General features: G+C 43.4%; 2 protein-coding genes across 6 annotated transcripts in view; one reads left to right on the plus strand and one right to left on the minus strand.

The window, feature by feature from the left end:
- Nucleotides 1-3,424: 3,424 nt before the first annotated feature.
- LOC106591133 (HUWE1-associated protein modifying stress responses) lies at nt 3,425-9,360 on the minus strand. Its single transcript, XM_014182322.3, has 4 exons — nt 8,937-9,360; nt 7,667-7,747; nt 5,673-5,969; nt 3,425-4,664 (listed from the first exon to the last, which is right to left on the minus strand). Exons 1-4 carry the CDS (start codon nt 9,133-9,135, stop codon nt 4,390-4,392), a joined length of 852 nt encoding a protein of 283 aa, XP_014037797.1. The 5' UTR covers nt 9,136-9,360; the 3' UTR covers nt 3,425-4,389.
- abcg2b (ATP-binding cassette, sub-family G (WHITE), member 2b) overlaps nt 8,154-23,762 on the plus strand; it is a 35,086-nt gene continuing 19,477 nt past the window's right edge. For 2 of the 5 annotated variants that reach the window (XM_082958481.1, XM_082958480.1), the window contains exon 1: nt 19,551-19,930. In XM_082958481.1, the coding sequence (XP_082814607.1) occupies nt 19,746-19,930 (185 nt within the window). In that variant the 5' untranslated portion in view covers nt 19,551-19,745. Of the gene's footprint in view, nt 8,451-14,548; nt 14,640-19,549; nt 19,931-23,762 lie in introns of those variants that run through there. The other 3 variants (XM_082958478.1, XM_082958479.1, XM_082958482.1) reach the window with 3 other exon arrangements.

A 23,762-nucleotide genomic window follows, 5' to 3' on the forward strand; every position in this document is an offset into this window, starting at 1 on the left:
ATAAGAGAGAGATTATTTTGTTTGTCAAATGGCAGCCAAGCATCGATCATCATGTCACCAGAATAAGACCATCAAAATGTATTGGAACGGAGCAGTGTGAGTGTGTGTAAGTGAGTGTGTGTCTGTGTGTGTCGTGAGTGTGTGTCCGTGAGTGTGTGTCTGTGTGTGTGTGTCGTGAGTGTGTGTAAGAGAATGTGTGTAAGTGAATGTGTGTCTGTGTGTGTGTCGTGAGTGTGTCTGTGTCGTGAGTGTGTGTCGTGAGTGTGTCCGTGAGTGTGTGTCATGAGTGTGTGTCCGTGAGTGTGTAAGTGAGTGTGTGTCTGTGTATGTGTGTGTCGTGAGTGTGTGTCCGTGAGTGTGTGTCTGTGTGTGTCGTGAGTGTGTGTCCGTGAGTGTGTCCGTGAGTGTGTCGTGAGTGTGTGTGTGTGTCCGTGAGTGTGTCCGTGAGTGTGTGTCCGTGAGTGTGTGTCCGTGAGTGTGTGTCGTGAGTGTGTGTCCGTGAGTGTGTGTCTGTGTGTGTGTCGTGAGTGTGTCCGTGAGTGTGTGTGTGTCTGTGTCACTGTCCTGGAGTGTGTGGGGAAAAGATGAGTATTGGACAGCCTTAGAGCAAAAACTACATTCTGATCTTCTGCCCAGAATGGAAAAATATCTGATCTGTTGGTTCCAGAATGGAAAAATATCTGATCTGTTGGTTCCAAAGACCAATTAGTGGAAACAAATGAGAATTGGGTACTGTGTAAATGTAGCCCTACGGTCAACAGGAGCAGGCTTAGTGACTGTAGATCAGACTAGAGAAGACATGGCTATACCAGGTCTAGTGACTGTATATCTATACCAGGTCTAGTAACTGTATATCTATACCAGGCTTAGTGACTGTAGATCAGACTAGAGAAGACATGGCTATACCAGGTCTAGTGACATTATATCTATACCAGGTCTAGTAACTGTATATCTATACCAGGCTTAGTGACTGTAGATCAGACTAGAGAAGACATGGCTATACCAGGTCTAGTGACTGTATATCTATACCAGGTCTAGTAACTGTATATCTATACCAGGCTTAGTGACTGTAGATCAGACTAGAGAAGACATGGCTATACCAGGTCTAGTGACATTATATCTATACCAGGTCTAGTAACTGTATATCTATACCAGGCTTAGTGACTGTAGATCAGACTAGAGAAGACATGTCTATACCAGGTCTAGTAACTGTATATCTATACCAGGTCTAGTAACTGTATATCTATACCAGGCTTAGTGACTGTAGATCAGACTAGAGAAGACATGGCTATACCAGGTCTAGTGACTGTATATCTATACCAGGTCTAGTAACTGTATATCTATACCAGGCTTAGTGACTGTAGATCAGACTAGAGAAGACATGTCTATACCAGGTCTAGTAACTGTATATCTACACCAGGTCTAGTAACTGTATATCTATACCAGGTCTAGTAACTGTATATCTACACCAGGTCTAGTAACTGCATATCTATACCAGGTCTAGTAACTGTATATCTATACCAGGTCTAGTAACGGTAGATCTATACCAGGTCTAGTCACTGTATATCAGACTAGAGAAGACATGTCTATACCAGGTCTAGTAACTGTATATCTATACCAGGTCTAGTCACTGTAGATCAGACTAGAGAAGACATGTCTATACCAGGTCTAGTCACTGTATATCTATACTAGGTCTAGTCACTGTATATCAGACTAGAGAAGACATGTCTTTACCAGGTCTAGTCACTGTATATCAGACTAGAGAAGACATGTCTTTACCAGGTCTAGTCACTGTATATCAGACTAGAGAAGACATGTCTTTACCAGGTCTAGTCACTGTATATCAGACTAGAGAAGACATGTCTATACCAGGTCTAGTAACTGTATATCTATACCAGGTCTAGTCACTGTAGATCAGACTAGAGAAGACATGTCTATACCAGGTCTAGTCACTGTATATCTATACTAGGTCTAGTCACTGTATATCAGACTAGAGAAGACATGTCTTTACCAGGTCTAGTCACTGTATATCAGACTAGAGAAGACATGTCTTTACCAGGTCTAGTCACTGTATATCAGACTAGAGAAGACATGTCGATATCAGGTCTAGTAACTGTATATCTATACCAGGTCTAGTCACTGTATATCAGACCAGAGAAGACGTCTATACCAGGTCTAGTCACTGTATATCTATACCAGGTCTAGTGACTGTAGATCAGACTAGAGAAGACATGTCTATACCAGGTCTAGTAACTGTATATCTACACCAGGTCTAGTAACTATATCTACACCAGGTCTAATAACTGTATATCTACATCAGGTCTAGTAACTGTATATCTATACCAGAAGAGATTGAACATGTCCAAAAGCCTGAGGCCAGAGCAGTAAAATTATAAAATTACCATATTTCTTAGTAACTATCCATTTCTAAGCTCTGAAGAATTTAGAGGGCTACGGTTTTCATTTGGTGTGGAAGAAAAAGCAGTCAAATGATCATATTTCTAACCGTTTCTAAGCCCTCTGTGCAGTGTGATATGGAATGGGGGGGAGTGGCCTGTGGCTGTTGTCAGAGGAGACAGGAGTTTCTGTGGTGACTTGTCTGAGGAGACTCCGTGGTGTCTGAGATGGGTGGTGATGTTGATCTCTGCCACCCCCATGTGGCATGAAGGTGAACTGTGGTGCCACTGTTGTTGCGGACTGTTTCTGTCGACGTCTTTTGTTTACATCTTCGGTTCCCCAAGCGGCTTGACGATGCTCCTACCGCCAACACACGGTTACAACACATCAAGCTCCCGTCGGCACATGAACTAAACATAACTCAGGGAAAGTGGCTTTGGATAATTGTTTTGTTATCCTGTAACAGTAGTGACGGTTCAATTGTTAAAAACAGATTCATCCTCAGACTCCGTTCATAGTTAAAAACAGTGATGGAATTGAAGGACTTTGGGCACTGGCCAACTGGGCTAGTAGAGTGCAATTAATACTAGCCTGGTCTAAACAACACTGGCCAGCCGGGCTAGTAGACCGCAAGTAATACTAGCTTGGTCTAAAAAGCACTGCACAGCCGGGCTAGTAGAGCACAATTAATACTAGCCTGGTCTAAAGAGCACCGCCAGCCGGGCTAGTAGACTGCAATAAATACTTGCCTGGTCTAAACAGCACCGGCCAGCCGGGCTAGTAGACCGCAATTAATACTAGCCTGGTCTAAACAGCACTGCACAGCCGGGCTAGTAGTCCACAATTAATACTAGCCTGGCCAACATTCAGGTCCAAAATATGTGCCATGCAATACATAAGACATTTCACTGGCAACCGGGCTAGTTAGGTACATTTACTACTAGCCTGGTCTCAACAGCACTATCCCCAGGCTAGCGGGCTAGCTTAATGTTCTTCCCTGATTTAAAAGAGAAAACATTAAAAACGGTTCATAGTTAAAAGCTTGGTTTGTTTAATGCCAGAATCATTATTTTACATTTTAAACAATTCAATGGTTTTGCATTTCTTTCTTTTTTTTTTACAATATGTACCACATGTATGTCTGCATCATACAACAGCAGCACCTAGTTGTCATAATGTATATACACAGTAAATAAGAGAAGAATTAGGGTTAAAGGTTAGAGAGAGACAGGAAGAGCTATGGGGGGGGCCTTTATAAAACAGAAATACACATGAATCCAGTCAGGATTGTGCTGAACGAACACACACACAGCCACACACACGTGCTGGTGGACACACACCCCAGAACTTCCCGCTGTGCCAGAGATAGCAGCTTCCTCAAAGGCAAAGACAAGTCACACACACACACACTTCGTGGCAGTACTGTCCAACACACACGCATCGAGAGGAGGGAGACAAGAGCCACAGACGCAGTCGCTTGAGAGGGGAGGGGCTACTATACAGGAAGGCTTCTAGGCCTCAGGACCCCAACTCTCTTCAACACACCTCTAGTAACCGGGGGGGGGGGGGGGGGGGTTCCCCACCTAGCCCACCACTCAGAACACATGGCCAACACAGTCTCATCCCAGCGGTCTAGACAGGCTGCTGGTGTGCTACCAGTCTGTTTGTGCTATCATTCCAAGTCCTTGTCATGCCAACCATGAGGAAAGGAGGGAACACAGGAAGAAGGGATGACAGAGGGAGAGGGATAAGTGGCTTTTTAATCATTTCCATTTTTCTTTATTTGAAAGCAACAGAGGGGGAGGGACCAGGTTGGGAGGGTTTGATTGGCCGGCCTGGTGCATGAGTCATCATCCAGTCAGCTCGGCCGCGACAGCAAAGTAGAAATATCTAGTATGCGTGGCGTGTGTAATTTGTGTGTGTGTGCGTGTGAAACGTGCCTTGAGCGTGTGTGTATGCATCATCGGTGTGCGTGCGTGATATCCGGGATACTCAGAGCATCCGGTTGCGTTTATGGGTGGGCGAGTCTGTGATGACATCACTGCACTGGGCAGATGCCCTCTTCCTATTGGCAGCAGCGGTTGCCGCGGCATTCTCCAAATGGAGCGCCATCTCCTCGGCGATGAAGGTGTTCAGGTCGACGTCGTGGAGACCGTTCCTACGGTTCCGACCCAGCTGCGGAGTGACGGGGCTGTCGCGTGTTAGGTGCGTCGGAGAGCCAGGGGCACCGGAACGAACAGATATACTGGCCATCGCCCCACTCAGGCCTGGAGGGGAATTATAACACAGGAGTCAGTAAAAATCAAGCAGTGTCTCTCCACATCTACCCAGACACCAAAATATTAGTGAGAGAGGTGGGAGAGAGAGAGAGAGAGAGAGAGAGAGAGAGAGAGGGGGGAGAATCCCAATTGAATGTAATTTAAATCAGTTCCGTGGTTGCCATTGCGTCATGAAGAGGGCAGAGAGCTCCTGTACATTGTTTTAAACAGCTTTTTTTAACGACTTCTTGAATGTTTGAGCTACAATATCTGGTGGATTTGACCAATGGAGTTTCTGGCCTAATGGCCAGTCAGTCAGGGTTTGGCTAGGCAGCTAGCTGGACTAATGGCCAGTCAGTTTGTTAGGCTAGGTAGTTAGCTAGCTGGACTAATGGCCATTCAGTCAGGGTTTGGCTTGGCTAGGTAGCTGGACTAATGGCCAGTCAGTGAGAGTTTGGCTAGGAGGCTAGCTTAACTAATGGCCAGTCAGTCAGGGTTTGGCTAGGCAGCTAGCTGGACTAATGGCCAGTCAGTCAGGGTTTGGCTAGGCAGCTAGCTGGACTAATGGCCAGTCAGTCAGGGTTTTGCTAGGCAGCTAGCTGGACTAATGGCCAGTCAGTCAGGGTTTGGCTAAGCAGCTAGCTGGACTAATGGCAAGCCAGTTTGTCTTGGCTAGGTAGTCAGCTAGCTGGACTAATGGCCAGTCAGTCAGGGTTTGGCTAGGCAGCTAGCTGGACTAATGGCCAGTCAGTCAGGGTTTGGCTAGGCAGCTAGCTGGACTAATGGCCAGTCAGTCAGGGTTTGGCTAGGCAGCTAGCTGGACTAATGGCCAGTCAGTCAGGGTTGGGCTAGGCAGCTAGCTGGACTAATGGCCAGTCAGTTTGTTAGGCTAGGTAGTTAGCTGGCTATGTGATCATTTGAATGATGTATCAACACAGCCCTGGTTCCATGAACGATATGGCCTGTGGTGGGAGGAGTTGAGAGAGGCCTCGTAAAAGGACTGTGGGTCTGTCTCACCGTGCAGTGCGATGGCCTCTCTGAAGGGCTGCAGGTCAGCCTCGACAGACGACCCACTCTCCGTGGGCGGTGGCCTGCTGGGTGACATCACAGAGAGGGCGTGGCCGTGTTTGGGCATCTGTGCGTCGCGACGGGGGTTGCGTGGGGGCGGGGCCTTGCCACACAAAAAGCTGATGAGGTCCTCCCTCCTGATGTTTCTCCTCCTCTTCTTCACCCAGGCCAGCACGTCTTTATTACGACGCTGGTACGACCGCTGGACACCCAACTCATAGCTCTGCTGCTGGGACTCTAGTGACTCTGTTAGGGGGGAGAGAGAGAGAGAGAGAGGAGGGAGAGAGGTTGGTACCCTCCCTGGATGTAGTTGACTTTACCAGTGAGAAACAAGCTGTGTGTTACAGACTATGAAGACCAGTCAGTCAGTAGCTGTGTCCATAGCAGACGACCAGCAACACAGAATAGATAAATCAAGTCATTTACCACATTAACATTACAGGTAGCATTAGCCTCCTAGACGTTTACATAATGACTTACTGCGCTAATAGCAGGTAGCATTAGTCTCCAAGACATAATGACTTACTGTGCTAATAGCAGGTAGCATTACTCTCCAAGACGTTTACATAATGACTTACTGGGCTAACAGCAGGTAGCATTAGTCTCCAAGACGTTTACATAATGACTTACTGCGCTAATAGCAGGTAGCATTAGTCCTCAAGACGTTTACATAATGACTTACTGCGCTAATAGCAGGTAGCATTAGTCTCCAAGACGTTTACATAATGACTTACTGGGCTAACAGCAGGTAGCATCAGTCTCCAAGACGTTTACATAATGACTTACTGCGCTAATAGCAGGTAGCATTAGTCTCCAAGACATAATGACTTACTGCCCTAATAGCAGGTAGCATCAGTCTCCAAGACGTTTACATAATGACTTACTGCGCTAATAGCAGGTAGGATTAGTCTCCAAGACATAATGACTTACTGCGCTAATAGCAGGTAGCATTAGTCCTCAAGACGTTTACATAATGACTTACTGCGCTAATATAGCAGGTAGCATTAGTCTCCAAGACGTTTACATAATGACTTACTGCACTAATAGCAGGTATCATTAGTCTCCAAGACATAATGACTTACTGTGCTAACAGCAGGTAGCATTAGTCTCAAAGACGTTTACATAATGACTTACTGCGCTAATATAGCAGGTAGCATCAGTCTCAAAGACGTTTACATAATGACTTACTGCACTAACAGCAGGTAGCATTAGTCCTCAAGACGTTTACATAATGACTTACTGTGCTAATAGCAGGTAGCATTAGTCTCCAAGACGTTTACATAATGACTTACTGCACTAACAGCAGGTAGCATTAGTCCTCAAGACGTTTACATAATGACTTACTGGGCTAATAGCAGGTAGCATTAGTCTCCAAGACGTTTACATTATAGCATTAGTCTCCAAGACATTTACACAATGACTTACTGCGCTAATGGAATTAGTCTCCAAGCCCTTTACATAATGACTTACCGCACTAATAGCAGGTAGAATTAGTCTCCAAGACGTTTACATAATGACTTAATGCACTAATAGCATTGAAACTGAGCTCAATAGAAACATCCTCACCCCTGACTCTCACACACATGCATACAGGGTTGTATTTAACAATGCACACTGTAGAACGCATCTTGCAATGGAAAACAAAAACAAGCATTTTCTATTGGACAGGTTCCCCACATTGGAATGTTCGCTTCCATTTCATCCCTAGTGAACAGGACCCTGGTGGTCTAGCTACAGCACGGAGTATGGGTGTGTGGCTAGGGAAGAGAGGAGGGGAAGGGTTAGGGTGTGGGTGGTAGACTGTTGTTGTTCATCTGAGTGTCCCCGGGGAAACCATGTTAACAGCAGGGAGTTCATAGCCTGGTAAAACACAGACACTCAACAGTGTCACACAGCCAAGACAAAAACACACAATAAAACAAGTTAAACTCAGCATTAGTTACCTTTGTAGAGGTTGGTGACGGCAGTAGCTGCGTTCTGGAAAGGAACCCAGAGAGACAGCCCCTGTTGTTGACAAACTCTGTCTGAAAACACAAACAGGAAATGTTTACAATCGAAGAAACTGGACATTCACTATACCAATACATGCCATTAATTCCATGCTTGTGTCTAACACACGTCATCGACTGACAAGACTGCGACTGTGCCGGGCCAGCATAACTTTGAATAGACAACTTTCTATACTTGACCCTTCAACTTGCTTCAGCTTGGCTAAGCAACGCCATTTTGTCTGACTGAGCTGCATCAGTCTGACTTCACTGTGTTTATATGCCTTAGACCAAACCTATCGCAAAGAAAGCAGCGACAGTTATCTAGCTAGCTGAACACTGGCTTGGGCCATAACGGGCAAAACTAACGTAGTTATGACGGCATAGTGGTTGTTTTACTAAATATGTGAATGTAGAATACACCCTCAATATTGTGATGACTGGTAGACTAACGTTAGCTAGCTAGAATAACAATTATATAGTACCTCGGATAGCTAACATTAGTCATAATCCAATCGCCATTTTGTCCTAGTAACGCATTGTCAGCGTTATAATTCACCTCATCGTTAAATTGATAGGCCAGACTAGGTGAATGGTCAAGTGTTGTAATGTGCCAAGCAGACCGAGTGTAGAGACAACAGAAACAGCTTGGTCGTAAATAGCAAATAGTTATTTTCAACACAAGAACTCCTCCCTGCGCTTCGCCATTTTGTGCTGCTAACGGCGTTACGGCTATACTGTAAGTTAACTCGAGACAAATGTGCCAAACTCGACATTTAATATATTTTTAAAAGGATTGAACAAAGAAATGCAATCACTTGAATGATGTACAGCGGTCAAAATATATTAAAAAGTTGTATCTATGGTATCTTTAGTTAGTTCCGAGCTAACTACAGTACTGTTACTGGCCAACTGACAAGTTCCTGGACCTGACATGAGCGAACGTAAACTAGCTAGCTAAGTTAGCAGCCAGTTAACGTCGACAAGCTAGCAGGGGTTAAGATGACAATCTGTACATTTTTCTTGGACAATGTTAGTTATTTTATATATTACCTACATTTCTAACAGACTACAAGTAGGGTCTAAAATGGTTGCCAACAAAAACAGCAAGCTAGATAGCGTTAATGCCCTTTGTAGCCTTGCCACTCGAGTCTGATAGCTTTTTGCTAATTGGCAGCTATCTTAGTTAGCTAATGCTAGCTAGTTGTTAGTGAAGTATTCGGACCTTTGTATAGCTGGGCGACAGCAGTGGCGGAATTTTGGAAAAGATGCCATAGTTTCTGCTGACTTTGCTCCGACTCCTCCTCGCTTGGCTCCTCTTGCTCCGCCTCGGCCAAACACTGCCGCTCCCATTTGGAGAACCAATGTTCGGGACCGTGCTCCTGGATCTCCGCTTCGCCCTCCTCCTTCTTCTTCTCCTCCATAATAAATCGCAATTAAGCGTCTATTACGTTACGGTTTATTATATGTGACCCCGTTTTTTCCCCCCTTATAGATGTGAATACTAATCGGATGATTGGTAACTAGCCGTAGAAACGCTCAAAAACAGCTGTTGTTCAAGCTAGATCCGCATTGTGAAAACATTGGGTGGCTAAACGCTAGCTAGCTAGTCGTCATCGCCCCGGTTCTAAACAAACTGAAGGAGTCGTCGACAGAAAAAACATGTAAACATGCTTGTTAACAAAACCCCGCCTATTTCTCACTATGCTAAAGAACGATTGGCCACAGTGGTGCTTAGGCGTGGTTTTGCGAATTATCCTCAAATCTTCATTGGATGTAGGGGAAGAGAACGTCATAGAACAACAATGTTGATCCTGCCCCTTACTGTCAAACGGTGTCTGTCCAGGGGGAACCGTGTTATCAGGTTCCTTGCGAAGGCCCTACGCCATGCAAGTTGACGTTTAACATGGTTAAGGTTATGCTTAGGGTTGTTAGGGTTTAGTGTATGGACGTCCCAAAGATCCCAGATAACTATTCGCGGGGGTGGAAGTTTACAAACTATATTATTTAGCCTCAAATTCTGGCCTACAGTCAGAAAGTAGCCCAATAATGTAAAACAATGACCCCCTTTAGCAGACCAGCCAACCTGGACAAAGTGCTTGCTTTTTTTGTTTGCTTGTTACAGGTTGTCATCCATCCTAGATCAAACAATAATGTTAGATCCATAAAGTTAGGCCAGATAACAGCTTACATTTAGATTTTTAAGGCAATTTTTAAAGGGTTTCAAAGGTCAAATCTGGTTAAAATGGCCATATTTGTATTGATTTATTTTATTTAACCTTTATTTAGGCAAGTCAGTTAATAACAAATTCTTATTTACAATGACGGCCTAGAACTGTTCGTCGTCAGCACAAGAAATGTTAATCGGGAGCTTCATGAAATTAGTTTCCATGGCCGAGCAGTCGCACACAAACCTAAGATTGCCATGCGCAATGCCAAGTGTCGGCTTGGCGTAAAACTCGCTGCCATTGGACTCTGGAGCAGTGGAAACGCTTTCTCTGGAGTGATGAATCCCACTTCACCATCTGGCAGTCCGACGGATGAATCTGGGTTTGGCGGATGCCAGGAGAACGCTACTTGCCCCAAGGCATATTTCCAACTGTAAAGTTTGGTGGAGGAGGAATAATGTTCTGGGGCTGTTTTTCATGGTTCGGGCTAGGCTCCTTAAATCCAGGTAAGGGGAATCTTAATGCTACAGCATACAATGACATTCGAGACGTTTCTGTGCTTACAACTTTGTGGCAACAGTTTGGGGAAGGTCCTTTCCTGTTTCAGCATGACAATGGTTTGTCGAGTTAGATGTGGAAGAACTTGACTGGCTTGCACAGAGCCCTGACCTCAACCCCATCGAACACCTTTGGGATGAATTGAAACGTCGACTGCGAGCCAGGCCTAATCGCCCAACATCAGTGCCCGACCTCACTATAACCTGTTAGTTCATATTCCTTTGCCACTGTGATATATAGGCAATAAGAACACACTTTGGCAGAATAAATTCAACCACACTTTTGTTTCATCACAAAACCGGACAGCAACATTTGTATTTGTACTTATTCTGGATGCCCTTACTCTTCCTGGGGTCCAGGAAAAAATTAAGGCAGTTATACAATTTTAAAAACATTACAATACATTAACAACAGATTTCACAACACACTAATAAGTGTGTGTCCTCAGGCCCCTACTCTACTACCACATATCTACAACACACTAAGTGTGAGTCCTCAGGCCCTCTACTCTACTACCACATATCTACAACATTAAGTGTGAGTCCTCAGGCCCTCTACTCTACTACCACATATCTACAACACATTAAGTGTGTGCCCTCAGGCCCCTACTCTACTACCACATATCTACAACACATTAAGTGTGTGTCCTCAGGCCCCTACTCTACTACCACATATATACAACACACTAAGTGTGTGTCCTCAGGCCCCTACTCCACTACCATATATCTAGAACACACTAAGTGTGTGTCCTCAGGCCCCTACTCCACTACCACATATCTAGAACACACTAAGTGTGTGTCCTCAGGCCTCTACTCCACTACCACATATCTACAACACAAAATCCATGTGTACGTGTGTATAGTCAATGGAGAAATGGAGCTGCCTCCGCTATTCCAGCACCATTTCAACGTCAACGTATTTCCATCCACGGCTAATTTAGGAAAGTGAAGATTTTAGCTAACTAGCTAGCCACCGGAGAACAACACAACGAGATGCAACAATAAAAAAAGATATATTGGTAAATGACGTGCGCTTTTGATGTGATTGGGGCGAAGCCAAATCCAAACTGGCTTTCCTTGACACCTTTTTTTTTGTTGGTGTGCCAGGACCATTCACGGTTGAGTTCACTCAGTTTTGCTCAAAGATGGTGGACTATTATTTTAACATTGTTTTTATCAAGGGAAGGCAAGTGCTCTCTGGCTTCCCTTGCATTCAGTACTATGGGCGACAAACAATGTCATACTCTTTTTGACCAGACAGCATCAGATAGATGGCGTACACATACAGAGACAGAGGGGCGCTGTTTCACTCGCTTGGATGCTTTCTCCCGTGAGATACATTCAGCCTCTTGTGAATTGAAGGAAAATTATGAAACATAAAAATAGAAAGATCCATTTATTTTTCTTTGGCCATTTCTTGGGGAAGCCAGGCTTCCCTTTGCACCCATGATTACATACCAGTGGGTACAATGGATTCTCTACACTATACTTTCTTGTTTTTGTCACAAACTGAAATTAAGCGAACTATTAGAATTTTATCAAAACAGGAAATGGTGGAGTGATTTCTGCATAAAATAGTCATTTTATCTTGATCTGTTCAGTGAATTTTGGTCAGAATCTGTGACTATCCTATTTGGATGCTTGTACATTTTACCCCCTTTAAAATTACATTTACAGTTTCAATATCTCTGTCTCAGAAAGTACAATTCTTACGAGGTAAAGTTCTTCTGGTTCAGTGGGGTCTCCCAGTTTTCTCAGAGGGTCAACGTCCTCTAGGTCCTTAGTGGTGGTCAACTATAGCTGAAAACATCAGAATGTTCATATTTTCTGTATTTTTCCATGTTTTAAAGCATAATAACTGTAATGAAAAGTAAATGAATGCATCCATTCCGTAGTCTGTGTTTTATTATCCACTCAGGTTTAGTTGAGAATTTCAGGATATTTGACCTAAATCTATTACACCTAAACCTAGACCTAACTTTGTGTATCTAAAATTGTTTGTTCAAGGATGAATGACAGCTTGTACCAAGCAAAACAATTAAAATTAAATTCCAGATTGGCAGGTCTACTACTGTTAAATCTAAGACTACACACTGACTACACTTTAGCTAGCTAGCTAGCATAACTGTATGAAAGGGTAAATGAATGCCTCCATTCCATAGTCTAAGTGTTTTAGACATTAGCTAGCTAGTTAGCAGAGCAGTAGATCAAAACATAGTTTTGTATTACTTAGCCTAGGTAATTGTTTGTACAGTATGTCGACTTTGGCGTCTACTTCAGAACTCATGGCTTTTTACAAGGATGAGCATCAGATTATTGAAAGGGGAGAAGACCACCCTCAGTCTGGCCATGTGAGGAAGACCACCCTCAGTCTGGCCATGTGGAGAAGACCACTAGAAGTCTGGCCATGTGGAGAAGACCACTAGAAGTGTGGCTGTCAAGTCCTCCTCTTGTTCACCATCCAAAGGACACAGGGACAACTCAATTTTCCAACTCAATCTTTTTTATTTTTAGTTTGCCTTCAGTTGATTGGTCTGTCCAGTAATTTAGCCAGTAAATTAGGTTGTAAACCTTTAAAGACAGAACAAAAAGTTACCATCTTAATTAAACATTTTAATGAACTTAAACTAGTTTAAACATTTAAATAACATTGTAAATAACTAAGATGAATTAACCATTTAAGCCTTTTACCATTGGCGTCTTTGGACTGAACCTGTGAGTGAACTTGGAGTTTTCCCTCTGAAGTTTGTTCTTCTGAATGACTGACACCCTCCATGCCTTCACAGGTGCTCCAAATCAGTGAAAATTATTGATCAGGTGACAAGCAGCCGGTTTGCTGCTGCTGGTGCACTCTGGGAAGTGTAGTTCTTTGACTCACTCCTGATATTCAGCTCAACAGTGGCCATGTGGAGAAGTGCAACTATAGTGAGGGGTAACTTACCACCTTGGTCAGGACCAGCATGAGGGATAAAGTTTATCCTGTGTCGGTGACTGTAGCTATTAAGTTTGAGCATCTTAGCAATACAATGTGTTCTATACAGCAGTCAACATTCTACAAGAGACACTTAATCAATTATATAATCATTAACCAGGTTACCCCTGATACCAGCCTTAGATGAGTGATAACTCAGATCTAGAATGTTGTCATTGATGAGAATTAATAAAAAAAAAATCAACTGACATTGTATACTGAACCAAAATATAAACGCAACATACAACAATTTCCAGATTTTACTGAGTTACAGTTCATGTAAGGAAATCAGTAAATTGAAAAAAATGTTTTAGGCCCTAATCTATTGATTTCACATGACTGGGCAGGGGCGCAGCCATGGGTGAGCCCGGGAGGGCATAGGCCCACCCACTGGGGAGCCAGGCCCAACCAATCAGAATTAGTTTAATCAGCTGTTGGGGTGTCTGGTCTCAGACAATCATGCAGGTGAAGAAGCCAGATGTGGATGTCCTGGGCTGGCGTGGTTACACTGGTTTTCAGTCCAGTTGGAGGTAATGCCAAATTCTCTAAAACAACATTGGAGGTGGCTTATGGTAGAGAATTGAACATTCAAATCTCTGGCAACAGCTCTGGTGGACATTCCTGCAGTCAGCATGCCAATTGCACGCTCCTTCAGTGGCATTGTGTTGTGTGACAAAACTGCACATTTTAGAGTGATCTTTTATTGTCCCCAGTAATGATCATGCTGTTTAATCAGTTTCTTGATATGCCACACCTGTCAGATAGATGGATTATCTTGACAAAGGAGAAATACTCATTAACAGGGGATGTAAACAAATGTGTGCACCAAATTTGAGAGAAATCAGCTTTTCTGTGCGTATGGAACATTAATGGAATGTTGTTTTTTCATCTCATGAAACATTGGACCAACACTTTACATATATTTTGTTCAGTATAGTTTTCATGACCAGAGACAAATCTTCACAGGAACAGTATTTTTTTATTCAGAGTTTATCCATTCACACAGTCTGGATCTATAGGATCCTTCCCACTATTATGATTGATATGTCAAGTGGTAAAATCCCAAGTTATTAACTAAAAGTTTATGGAAAAACTGCACTTGTCCTCGTGTGAAAATGACAGTTTATTATATATCCTACAGCTGTGATGTCATCAATCGGCAGGTAGCCTAGTGGTTAGAGTGTTGGGCCAGTCACTGGACGGTTGCTGGATCGAATCCCCGAGCTGACAAGGTAAAAATCTGTCGTATCCCCCTTTCCCCAATCAAATCAATCCTAACTTACGTAGCACATTTCTTACAACAAATCCATTCCAAGGTGTTCAGAGTCGGGCACGGAAAGGGATGTGGCTCTTAACATCCTTCCTGTTGGCAGGTCTCTATAGGTGACCACTTCCTCTTGGCAGGTCTCTATAGGTGACCAGGGGATTCTCTACCACATGAGAATGCCTCAATGGAGCTCATCAGTGGAACCATGCAGCCTATTTTGGCGGTTCACAATATCAGCTGTACGGATGTGGAATGAGTGTGGAGGAAGCCAACCAACCAGGTGCAGTCAGTGGAGGACCTGTACCCGGCCGGAGACTACAACCCTCTGTCCCAAGAGCCCACAGAGGAGGATACTCAGTGGCTATGGAACTCTCTCCGTGTGTAGATTCAGTAGAATGGCATGTCTCCTTGAACCTATCCTGAACAACCGCTTCCCCTCCCTTTCATCCGGACATTGTTTAAAAAAAACAAGGGCACCTGGGGCATGCAGGCATTCTGGCTGGCATGGCGCTGTCGGTGGAGCAGCAGGAGGCTATATGGCAGGCAGGCAACAGTTGGACAGCGCATCAACCCCAACTGGCACAACATGAGGAGAGGGAGGTTGACGGACAGCAGTTCTGGATCAGTGGTTAGGACCAAGCACGTTACTCGGTCGCTGCTAAAAGGCTCCTCAGATCAGTCGTTGGATGGGGTGTTGTCTGTAAAGTGGGGCACAGATAACAAAGAGGGAGGGCATCAAGGCATTCAAAATGGCTACAGGGATGGATGTGCAAGGTCACAGGGTCTGGGATCCTGGGTGCCTCACCGGATGGTCTGGGATCCTGGGTGTCTCACCGGATGGTCTGGGATCCTGGGTGCCTCACCAGATAGTCTGGGATCCTGGGTTCCTCACCGGATGGTCTGGGATCTTGGGTGCCTCACAGGATAGTCTGGGATCCTGGGTGCCTCACTGGATGGTCTGGGATCCTGGGTGTCTCACCGGATGGTCTGGGATCCTGGGTGCCTCACCGGATAGTCTGGGATCCTGGGTTCCTCACCGGATGGTCTGGAATCTTGGGTGCCTCACCGGATAGTCTGGGATCCTGGGTGCCTCACCGGATAGTCTGGGATCCTGGGTTCCTCACCGGATGGTCTGGGATCCTAGGTGTCTCACCGGATGGTCTGGGATCCTGGGTGTCTCACCGGATGGTCTGGGATCCTGGGTGCCTCACCGGATGGTCTGAGATCCTGAGTTCCTCACCGGATGGTCTGGGATCCTGGGTGTCTCACCAGATGGTCTGGGATCCTGGGTGCCTCACCGGATGGTCTGGGATCCTGGGTGTCTCACAGGATGGTCTGGGATCCTGGGTTCCTCACCGGATAGTCTGGGATCCTGGGTGCCTCACCGGATGGTCTGGTGGGCAACACAGAGGTGGTGGAGGTCAAGTGTTCCTATGGTGCCTAAAGGGACCTGACCATTGAAGAGGGAGTGAAGTCAAAGAATTTCTATATCCAAGTCTGCGAAGACCATGCTTACTGGCACCAGGTCCAAGGTCAGCTCCACATCACTGGAAGGGACACCTGCTTCTTCGTTGTCGTGGACCACCAAAGCCTCCATCACCATCCCCATACAGCAGGATGACCTCTGGCAGACTCCTATTGCTGGACTAGAGGAGTGTTTCAAGGACCACATCCTCCCAAAGTCGGCACTGCAACAGTGAACATCTGTAAATATCTTGTCAATATTTTTTAAACACTGGCACTGGATCATCATTCTCGTCATGGGCCTCGTCCTCCTGTCAGTACCTGTTTTCAGGGAGCCAATGGTCCAAAAATATTCCTCATAGTTCATACACACACGCTAGACTCCTAGAATAAGTTATATTACATACAAGCAGCCAACTAAAGTAATGTAGTTAAAGTAAGTTCAATCACAAAGACTTGTCTGAGTGCATCTCTTCACAGTTTCATTCGGTAGTATAAAAACTGCATTTTATCATGGACACAGTGGGAATTTATATCTGTGATGTTCCAATTATTTCTTACCCCCTTCGCTGTGTGGAGCTTCCTTTTCTGGGCAATTTTTCTTTCCTAACAGAAAATGCAGCTGCCTGAGCATTTGCAATAATTAAAGTAGTTAGCAGATGTTTCCGTTTAGTTCATTTTGCTGTTGTACCAGGTCATTTAGAAAATGCAACAGCACCATGTCAGTCCTCCTCAAACTATTAATTAGCCAGGTGAGTTTGTAGATATATCTGCACAGTATGCTTGTTTGTCAGCTAACTAGCCAGAGAGTTTAAGTGGAATGATTAACTCACAATACTTACATTTAACTGACAATATTTCAAATTAACTGCCAACATCAAAGCAAAGCACATCAAACCAAAGGCCTACCTGCTATCCTGGCATCTGGCATCATCCTTTGTGCCTGGAACTTCAATGTTACCATTGAACTCCAAATAAGAAGTAAGTAAAGTTGGATAGGACACACCCTACGAAAATCCTCTGGACTGCTTAACTAGAGAGGGAGAGAGAGAGAGAGAGAGAGAGCGAGAGAGAGAGAGAGAGTACATCTAAGGATGGGAGAGACATCACTTCCAGCAGATGTTCTTGCTGAGGGTGGTGTTGATCATGCCCTGCTTCTCATGGGGTTAGCCTGATGTTCCGCATGTCACGCCTCATGTCTAAAACATGGCGAAAAAGGGGACCACAAGTCAAAATGTCGATGCAGGTCTTTTTCAATCCTGTATCACCATCTTTATCTGGACAGAAAACACATTGTTTAAAGTAATACAAACAAACCTTGGACAGTCTAGGGTACTATTTGCCCAAAGAGGTGAAGTATTGCAATGAGTCCTTTGTGAGCAAGCTAGCCAACTTTAGCTAATGTAGCTAACTAGTCAACCAAGGTACCCTAACTAGCTAGCCAACTTTAGCTAATGTAACTAACTAGCCAACCAAGGTACCTAACTAGCTAGCCCATCAGGCAATATTTAGCTAGCTAGTTAGTTAACATTAGCTTACCGTTCATGTAGTCAGACTTTTCTTAGCGGTGACATGCTAGCTAACCAACTATCCTTGCCATGGTGCCGGCCTAACGTTAGCTAGTTCACTACAAAGGCCAGAAGGTAATTAAAAAAAATTATAGTAATGTGAAAATGCTAAGGTAGCTAGCTAGGTAATTTGAAAAATAGTAAACAAGAATATACACGAGAAATACACAATATCAATTACTTACACGAGAAACCAAAAAAGGACAATATCTACTTGCTAGGTTACTTGATACTTGTTGATGAGAGTTTGCATGGAGAAATGTGTCTTGAGGGATGACGGCAAAGCTTGCAACAGGATGTGTAGTTCTGTATGATAGCCACATTAGCGGCTAATTAGCATTTCATTTTTGGGAAATGCTAATTGAATATATTGATAAAAGTTCCCTTGTCCGAGAGAGATTTCCATGGTTATCAAAACGTCACGCCAGGGTAAGACTACACCAAACACAAACCTGGTATGAAGTAGTTCTAAAATCTCAGATGGAGAAATGACTGGTGTAAAAAACAATTGGAACCATTTCCTGGTTTTACCGCTAAGTTTTATGGGTATTATGACCCATACTGTGGTACTCTATAGTCTGACAATGAAGATGTACACAGGTGAAGACCAATGATGTAGATAAACCCAGGATGACTGACAGGGGGCGCTGTGTTGAAGCCACCGCTCAGCCATCTAAATACACTAGATGACTGACAGGGGGCGCTGTGTTGAAGCCACCGCTCAGCCATCTAAATACACTAGATGACTGACAGGGGGCGCTGTGTTGAAGCCACCGCTCAGCCATCTAAATACACTAGATGACTGACAGGGGGCGCTGTGTTGAAGCCACCGCTCAGCCATCTAAATACACTAGATGACTGACAGGGGGCGCTGTGTTGAAGCCACCGCTCAGCCATCTAAATACACTAGATGACTGACAGGGGGCGCTGTGTTGAAGCCACCGCTCAGCCATCTAAATACACTAGATGACTGATAATGGCAGGATTAAATTGGAGTTGATGCTTTAAGTCAATGTTTTCTACTGGTTATGCTCTTTTCAGTGTACTGACACATGTATATATTTTTTAAATCCCCCAAATAATCAGACACACATTCATACATCAATAAACTCATAAGCCACCGCTCAGCCATCTAAATACACTAGATGACTGACAGGGGGGCGCTGTGTTGAAGCCACCACTCAGCCATCTTGGTACTCCTCCTCCATTGTAAGATATAGAAATGCATGTATTATGGCTACACCTCTACTGTGGGGCTCTGTTACTACATTTATTATGTCTACACCTCTACTGTGGGGCTCTGTTACTACTAAATACTCTAGATGACTGATAGGGGGAGCTGTATTGAAGCCCCCGTGCCTCCATCTTTGTATTCCTCTTTCATTGAAAGCAAATAGAAATTAATTTAATAATTTCTACATTCGTTTTTGACACATTTATTCTGCAGATACAGTATTCAAGCATTTTAAGTATTTTCCTCCTCTACATCAGAGTATATAATTCTGTCCTTGAAACATTTAATTCCATTCATTCCTATGGAGGACTGCTCCTACCGGGGAGTTCCAATATGGCCAACTGGTGACTTCAAGCCACTCAGTTGCAAATACATAGCATCAGCAGTCTAGGGTTTATATACACATCATTGGTGAAGACGTGTCGTTTCACATGCTGCCGTGCTCTCCTGTTGTCAAGGCCCCCGTGCTGTCAAGGCCAAGGTTCAAAGTTCAACATCCTGCCCTCTGGTAGGGCATGGCCACACCCATGCCCCTGTGTGATTGGTTGACAAGGGGCGTAAAGAGGCGGGGCAGGGCAATCTGGGATACATTGCCTTGAAGTTAGAACATAGGTTAGATAGCTACTGCAGCAGACAACTCCCCTCTCTCTCTGTCTGTCTCTCACTTTATCTATCTAACATAATTTTTTCTCTGTTCCCTTCTTTCTCTCTCTGTCTTCCCTGTCTTCTCTCTCTCTCTCTTTCTCTCTCTCGCTCTCTCTCTCCCCCCTCTCTCTCTCTCCTTCTCCCTCTTTCTGTGAGGAGGATGTCTAAGCCCCAGAATGGTGAGCCAGGCAGCCCTGCAGGAGTCCCAGCAGCAGATGATCCAGAGGTGATGTTCCAGGTGCCTGGTCCAACCGTCTCCTTCTCCAGACTACACTACTCTGTCATGGAGAGCAATGGACTCTGCCACAAGAGAGGAACTGAGAAACACATCCTCAAAGACGTCAGGTAGGGGAATGGGTGTGGGGGGGAGGATGAGATAGAGACAGAGAGACCATGGTAAGAGAAAAATTAAGATTTGTTAATACTTGTGAATCTGTGTGTGTCAATGGCTGTGTTTATACAGATAAGGTCCTAGATCTGTGGTTATGGCTCGTATCCACAGTGCCTTCAGGTCCTAGATCAGTGGTTATGGTTAGTATCCACAGTGCCTTCAGGTCCTAGATCAGTGGTTAGTATCTACAGTGCCTTCAGGTCCTAGATCAGTGGTTAGTATCTACAGTGCCTTCAGGTCCTAGATCAGTGGTTAGTATCCACAGTGCCTTCAGGTCCTAGATCAGTGGTTAGTATCCACAGTGCCTTCAGGTCCTAGATCAGTGGTTAGTATCTACAGTGCCTTCAGGTCCTAGATCAGTGGTTAGTATCTACAGTGCCTTCAGGTCCTAGATCAGTGGTTAGTATCTACAGTGCCTTCAGGTCCTAGATCAGTGGGTCGTATCCACAGTGTCTTCAGGTCCTAGATCAGTGGTTAGTATCTACAGTGCCTTCAGGTCCTAGATCAGTGGTTAGTATCTACAGTGCCTTCAGGTCCTAGATCAGTGGTTAGTATCTACAGTGCCTTCAGGTCCTTGATCAGTGGTTAGTATCCACAGTGCCTTCAGGTCCTAGATCAGTGGTTAGTATCTACAGTGCCTTCAGGTCCTTGATCAGTGGTTAGTATCCACAGTGCCTTTAGGTCCTAGATCAGTGGTTGTATCTACAGTGTCTTCAGGTCCTAAATCAGTGGTTAGTATCCACAGTGCCTTCAGGTCCTAAATCAGTGGTTAGTATCTACAGTGTCTTCAGAAAGTATTCACCTCCCTTGAGTTTTTACATATGTTATTGTGTTACAAAGTGGGATTAAAACTGATTTTATAACAATCTATATAAAATACTCTGTAATGTCAAAGTGAATTTTAACATTCGTAAAACATTAATGACAAATAAAACACTAATATGTCTTGTATGTATTGACAATGAAATACAGAAATAGCTCATTTACTTAAGTATACAACCCCCTGAGTCAATAAAATGTTAGAATTGCATTTGGCAGCGATTAGAGCTGTGAGTCTTTCTGGGTAAGTCTCTAAGAGCTTTACACACCTGGATTGTACATTATTTGCACATTATACTTGAAAACAATTATTCAAGCTCTGTCAAGATGGTTGTTGATCATTGCTAGAAAGCCATTTTCAAGTCTTGCCATAGATTTTCCAGCCAATTTAAGTTAAAACTGTAACTTGGTCACTCAGGAACATTCAACAGGATAAAAAAAAAAATCTGTATTTATTTATCTGTATATGTTATGTGTGTATATTATTGTACTAATCTAGGAATGTAATTTACTATTATGTAACACCGGAAGAATAATGATTATTTAATTACCATAGTGAATTATTTGTTTATGTGTCAATTGATCCCATAAGGGATGGGTTGCCAATTGCCGATTTGACACGAAAATACAATTTAATTAATTAATTCATTCATTCATTCAAGGTCTTCTTGGGAGCAACTCCAGTGTATATCTGGCCTTGTGTTTTAAGTTATTGTCCTGCTGAATTGTCCTGCTGAATTTGTCTCCCAGTGTCTGTTGGAAAGCAGACTGAACCAGGTTTTCTTCGAGGATTTTTGACTGGATGTATTGATGTTGTAGTGACTGGATGTAGTGTTGTTGTAGTGATGTTGTAGTGATGTTGTATTGATGTTGTAGTGATGTTGTAGTGACTGGATGAATTGATGTTGTAGTGACTGGATGTATTGATGTTGTAGTGACTGGATGTATTGATGTTGTAGTGATGTTGTAGTGACTGGATGTATTGATGTTGAAGTGACTGGATGTATTGATGTTGTAGTGATGTTGTAGTGACTGGATGTATTGATGTTGAAGTGATGTTGTAGTGACTGGATGTATTGATGTTGTAATGATGTTGTAGTGACTGGATGTATTGATGTTGTATTGATGTTGTAGTGACTGGATGTAATGATGTTGTAGTGATGTTGTATTGATGTTGTAGTGATGTTGAAGTGACTGGATGAATTGATGTTGTAGTGACTGGATGTAGTGTTGTTGTAGTGATGTTGTAGTGATGTTGTATTGATGTTGTAGTGATGTTGTAGTGACTGGATGAATTGATGTTGTAGTGACTGGATGTATTGATGTTGTAGTGACTGGATGTATTGATGTTGTAGTGATGTTGTAGTGACTGGATGTATTGATGTTGAAGTGACTGGATGTATTGATGTTGTAGTGATGTTGTAGTGACTGGATGTATTGATGTTGAAGTGATGTTGTAGTGACTGGATGTATTGATGTTGTAATGATGTTGTAGTGACTGGATGTATTGATGTTGTATTGATGTTGTAGTGACTGGATGTAATGATGTTGTAGTGATGTTGTATTGATGTTGTAGTGATGTTGAAGTGACTGGATGAATTGATGTTGTAGTGACTGGATGTATTGATGTTGTAGTGATGTTGTAGTGACTGGATGTATTGATGTTGTAGTGATGTTGTAGTGACTGGATGTATTGATGTTGTAGTGACTGGATGTATTGATGTTGTAGTGACTGGATGTATTGATGTTGTAGTGATGTTGTAGTGACTGGATGTATTGATGTTGTAGTGACTGGATGTATTGATGTTGTAGTGATGTTGTAGTGACTGGATGTATTGATGTTGTAGTGATGTTGTAGTGACTGGATGTATTGATGTTGTAGTGATGTTGTAGTGACTGGATGTATTGATGTTGTAGTGATGTTGTAGTGACTGGATGTATTGATGTTGTAGTGATGTTGTAGTGACTGGATGTATTGATGTTGTAGTGATGTAGTGACTGGATGTATTGATGTTGTAGTGACTGGATGTATTGATGTTGTAGTGATGTTGTAGTGACTGGATGTATTGATGTTGTAGTGACTGGATGTATTGATGTTGTAGTGATGTTGTAGTGACTGGATGTATTGATGTTGTAGTGACTGGATGTATTGATGTTGTAGTGATGTTGTAGTGACTGGATGTATTGATGTTGTAGTGACTGGATGTAGTGATGTTGTAGTGACTGGATGTATTGATGTTGTAGTGACTGGATGTAGTGATGTTGTAATGACAGGATGTATTGATGTTGTAGTGACGTTGTAGTGACTGGATGTATTGATGTTGTAGTGATGTTGTAGTGACTGGATGTATTGATGTTGTATTGATGTTGTAGTGACTGGATGTATTGATGTAGTTTTGACTGGATGTATTGATGTTGTAGTGATGTTGTAGTGACTGGATGTATTGATGTTGTAGTGATGTTGTAGTGACTGGATGTATTGATGTAGTTTTGACTGGATGTATTGATGTTGTAGTGACTGGATGTACTGACGTTGTAGTGACTGGATGTATTTATGTTGTAGTGATGTTGTAGTGACTGGATGTATTGATGTTGTAGTGACTGGATGTATTGATGTTGTATTGATGTTGTAGTGACTGGATGTATTGATGTAGTTTTGACTGGATGTATTGATGTTGTAGTGATGTTGTAGTGACTGGATGTATTGATGTTGTATTGATGTTGTAGTGACTTGATGTATTGATGTAGTTTTGACTGGATGTATTGATGTTGTAGTGACTGGATGTACTGACGTTGTAGTGACTGGATGTATTGATGTTGTAGTGATGTTGTAGTGACTGGATGTATTGATGTTGTAGTGACTGGATGTATTCATGTTGTATTGATGTTGTAGTGACTGGATGTATTGATGTAGTTTTGACTGGATGTATTGATGTTGTAGTGATGTTGTAGTGACTGGATGTATTG

Source organism: Salmo salar, chromosome 12 (genome assembly GCF_965601325.2).
Source record: "Salmo salar chromosome 12, fSalSal1, whole genome shotgun sequence".
Lineage (NCBI taxonomy): Eukaryota > Metazoa > Chordata > Actinopteri > Salmoniformes > Salmonidae > Salmo > Salmo salar.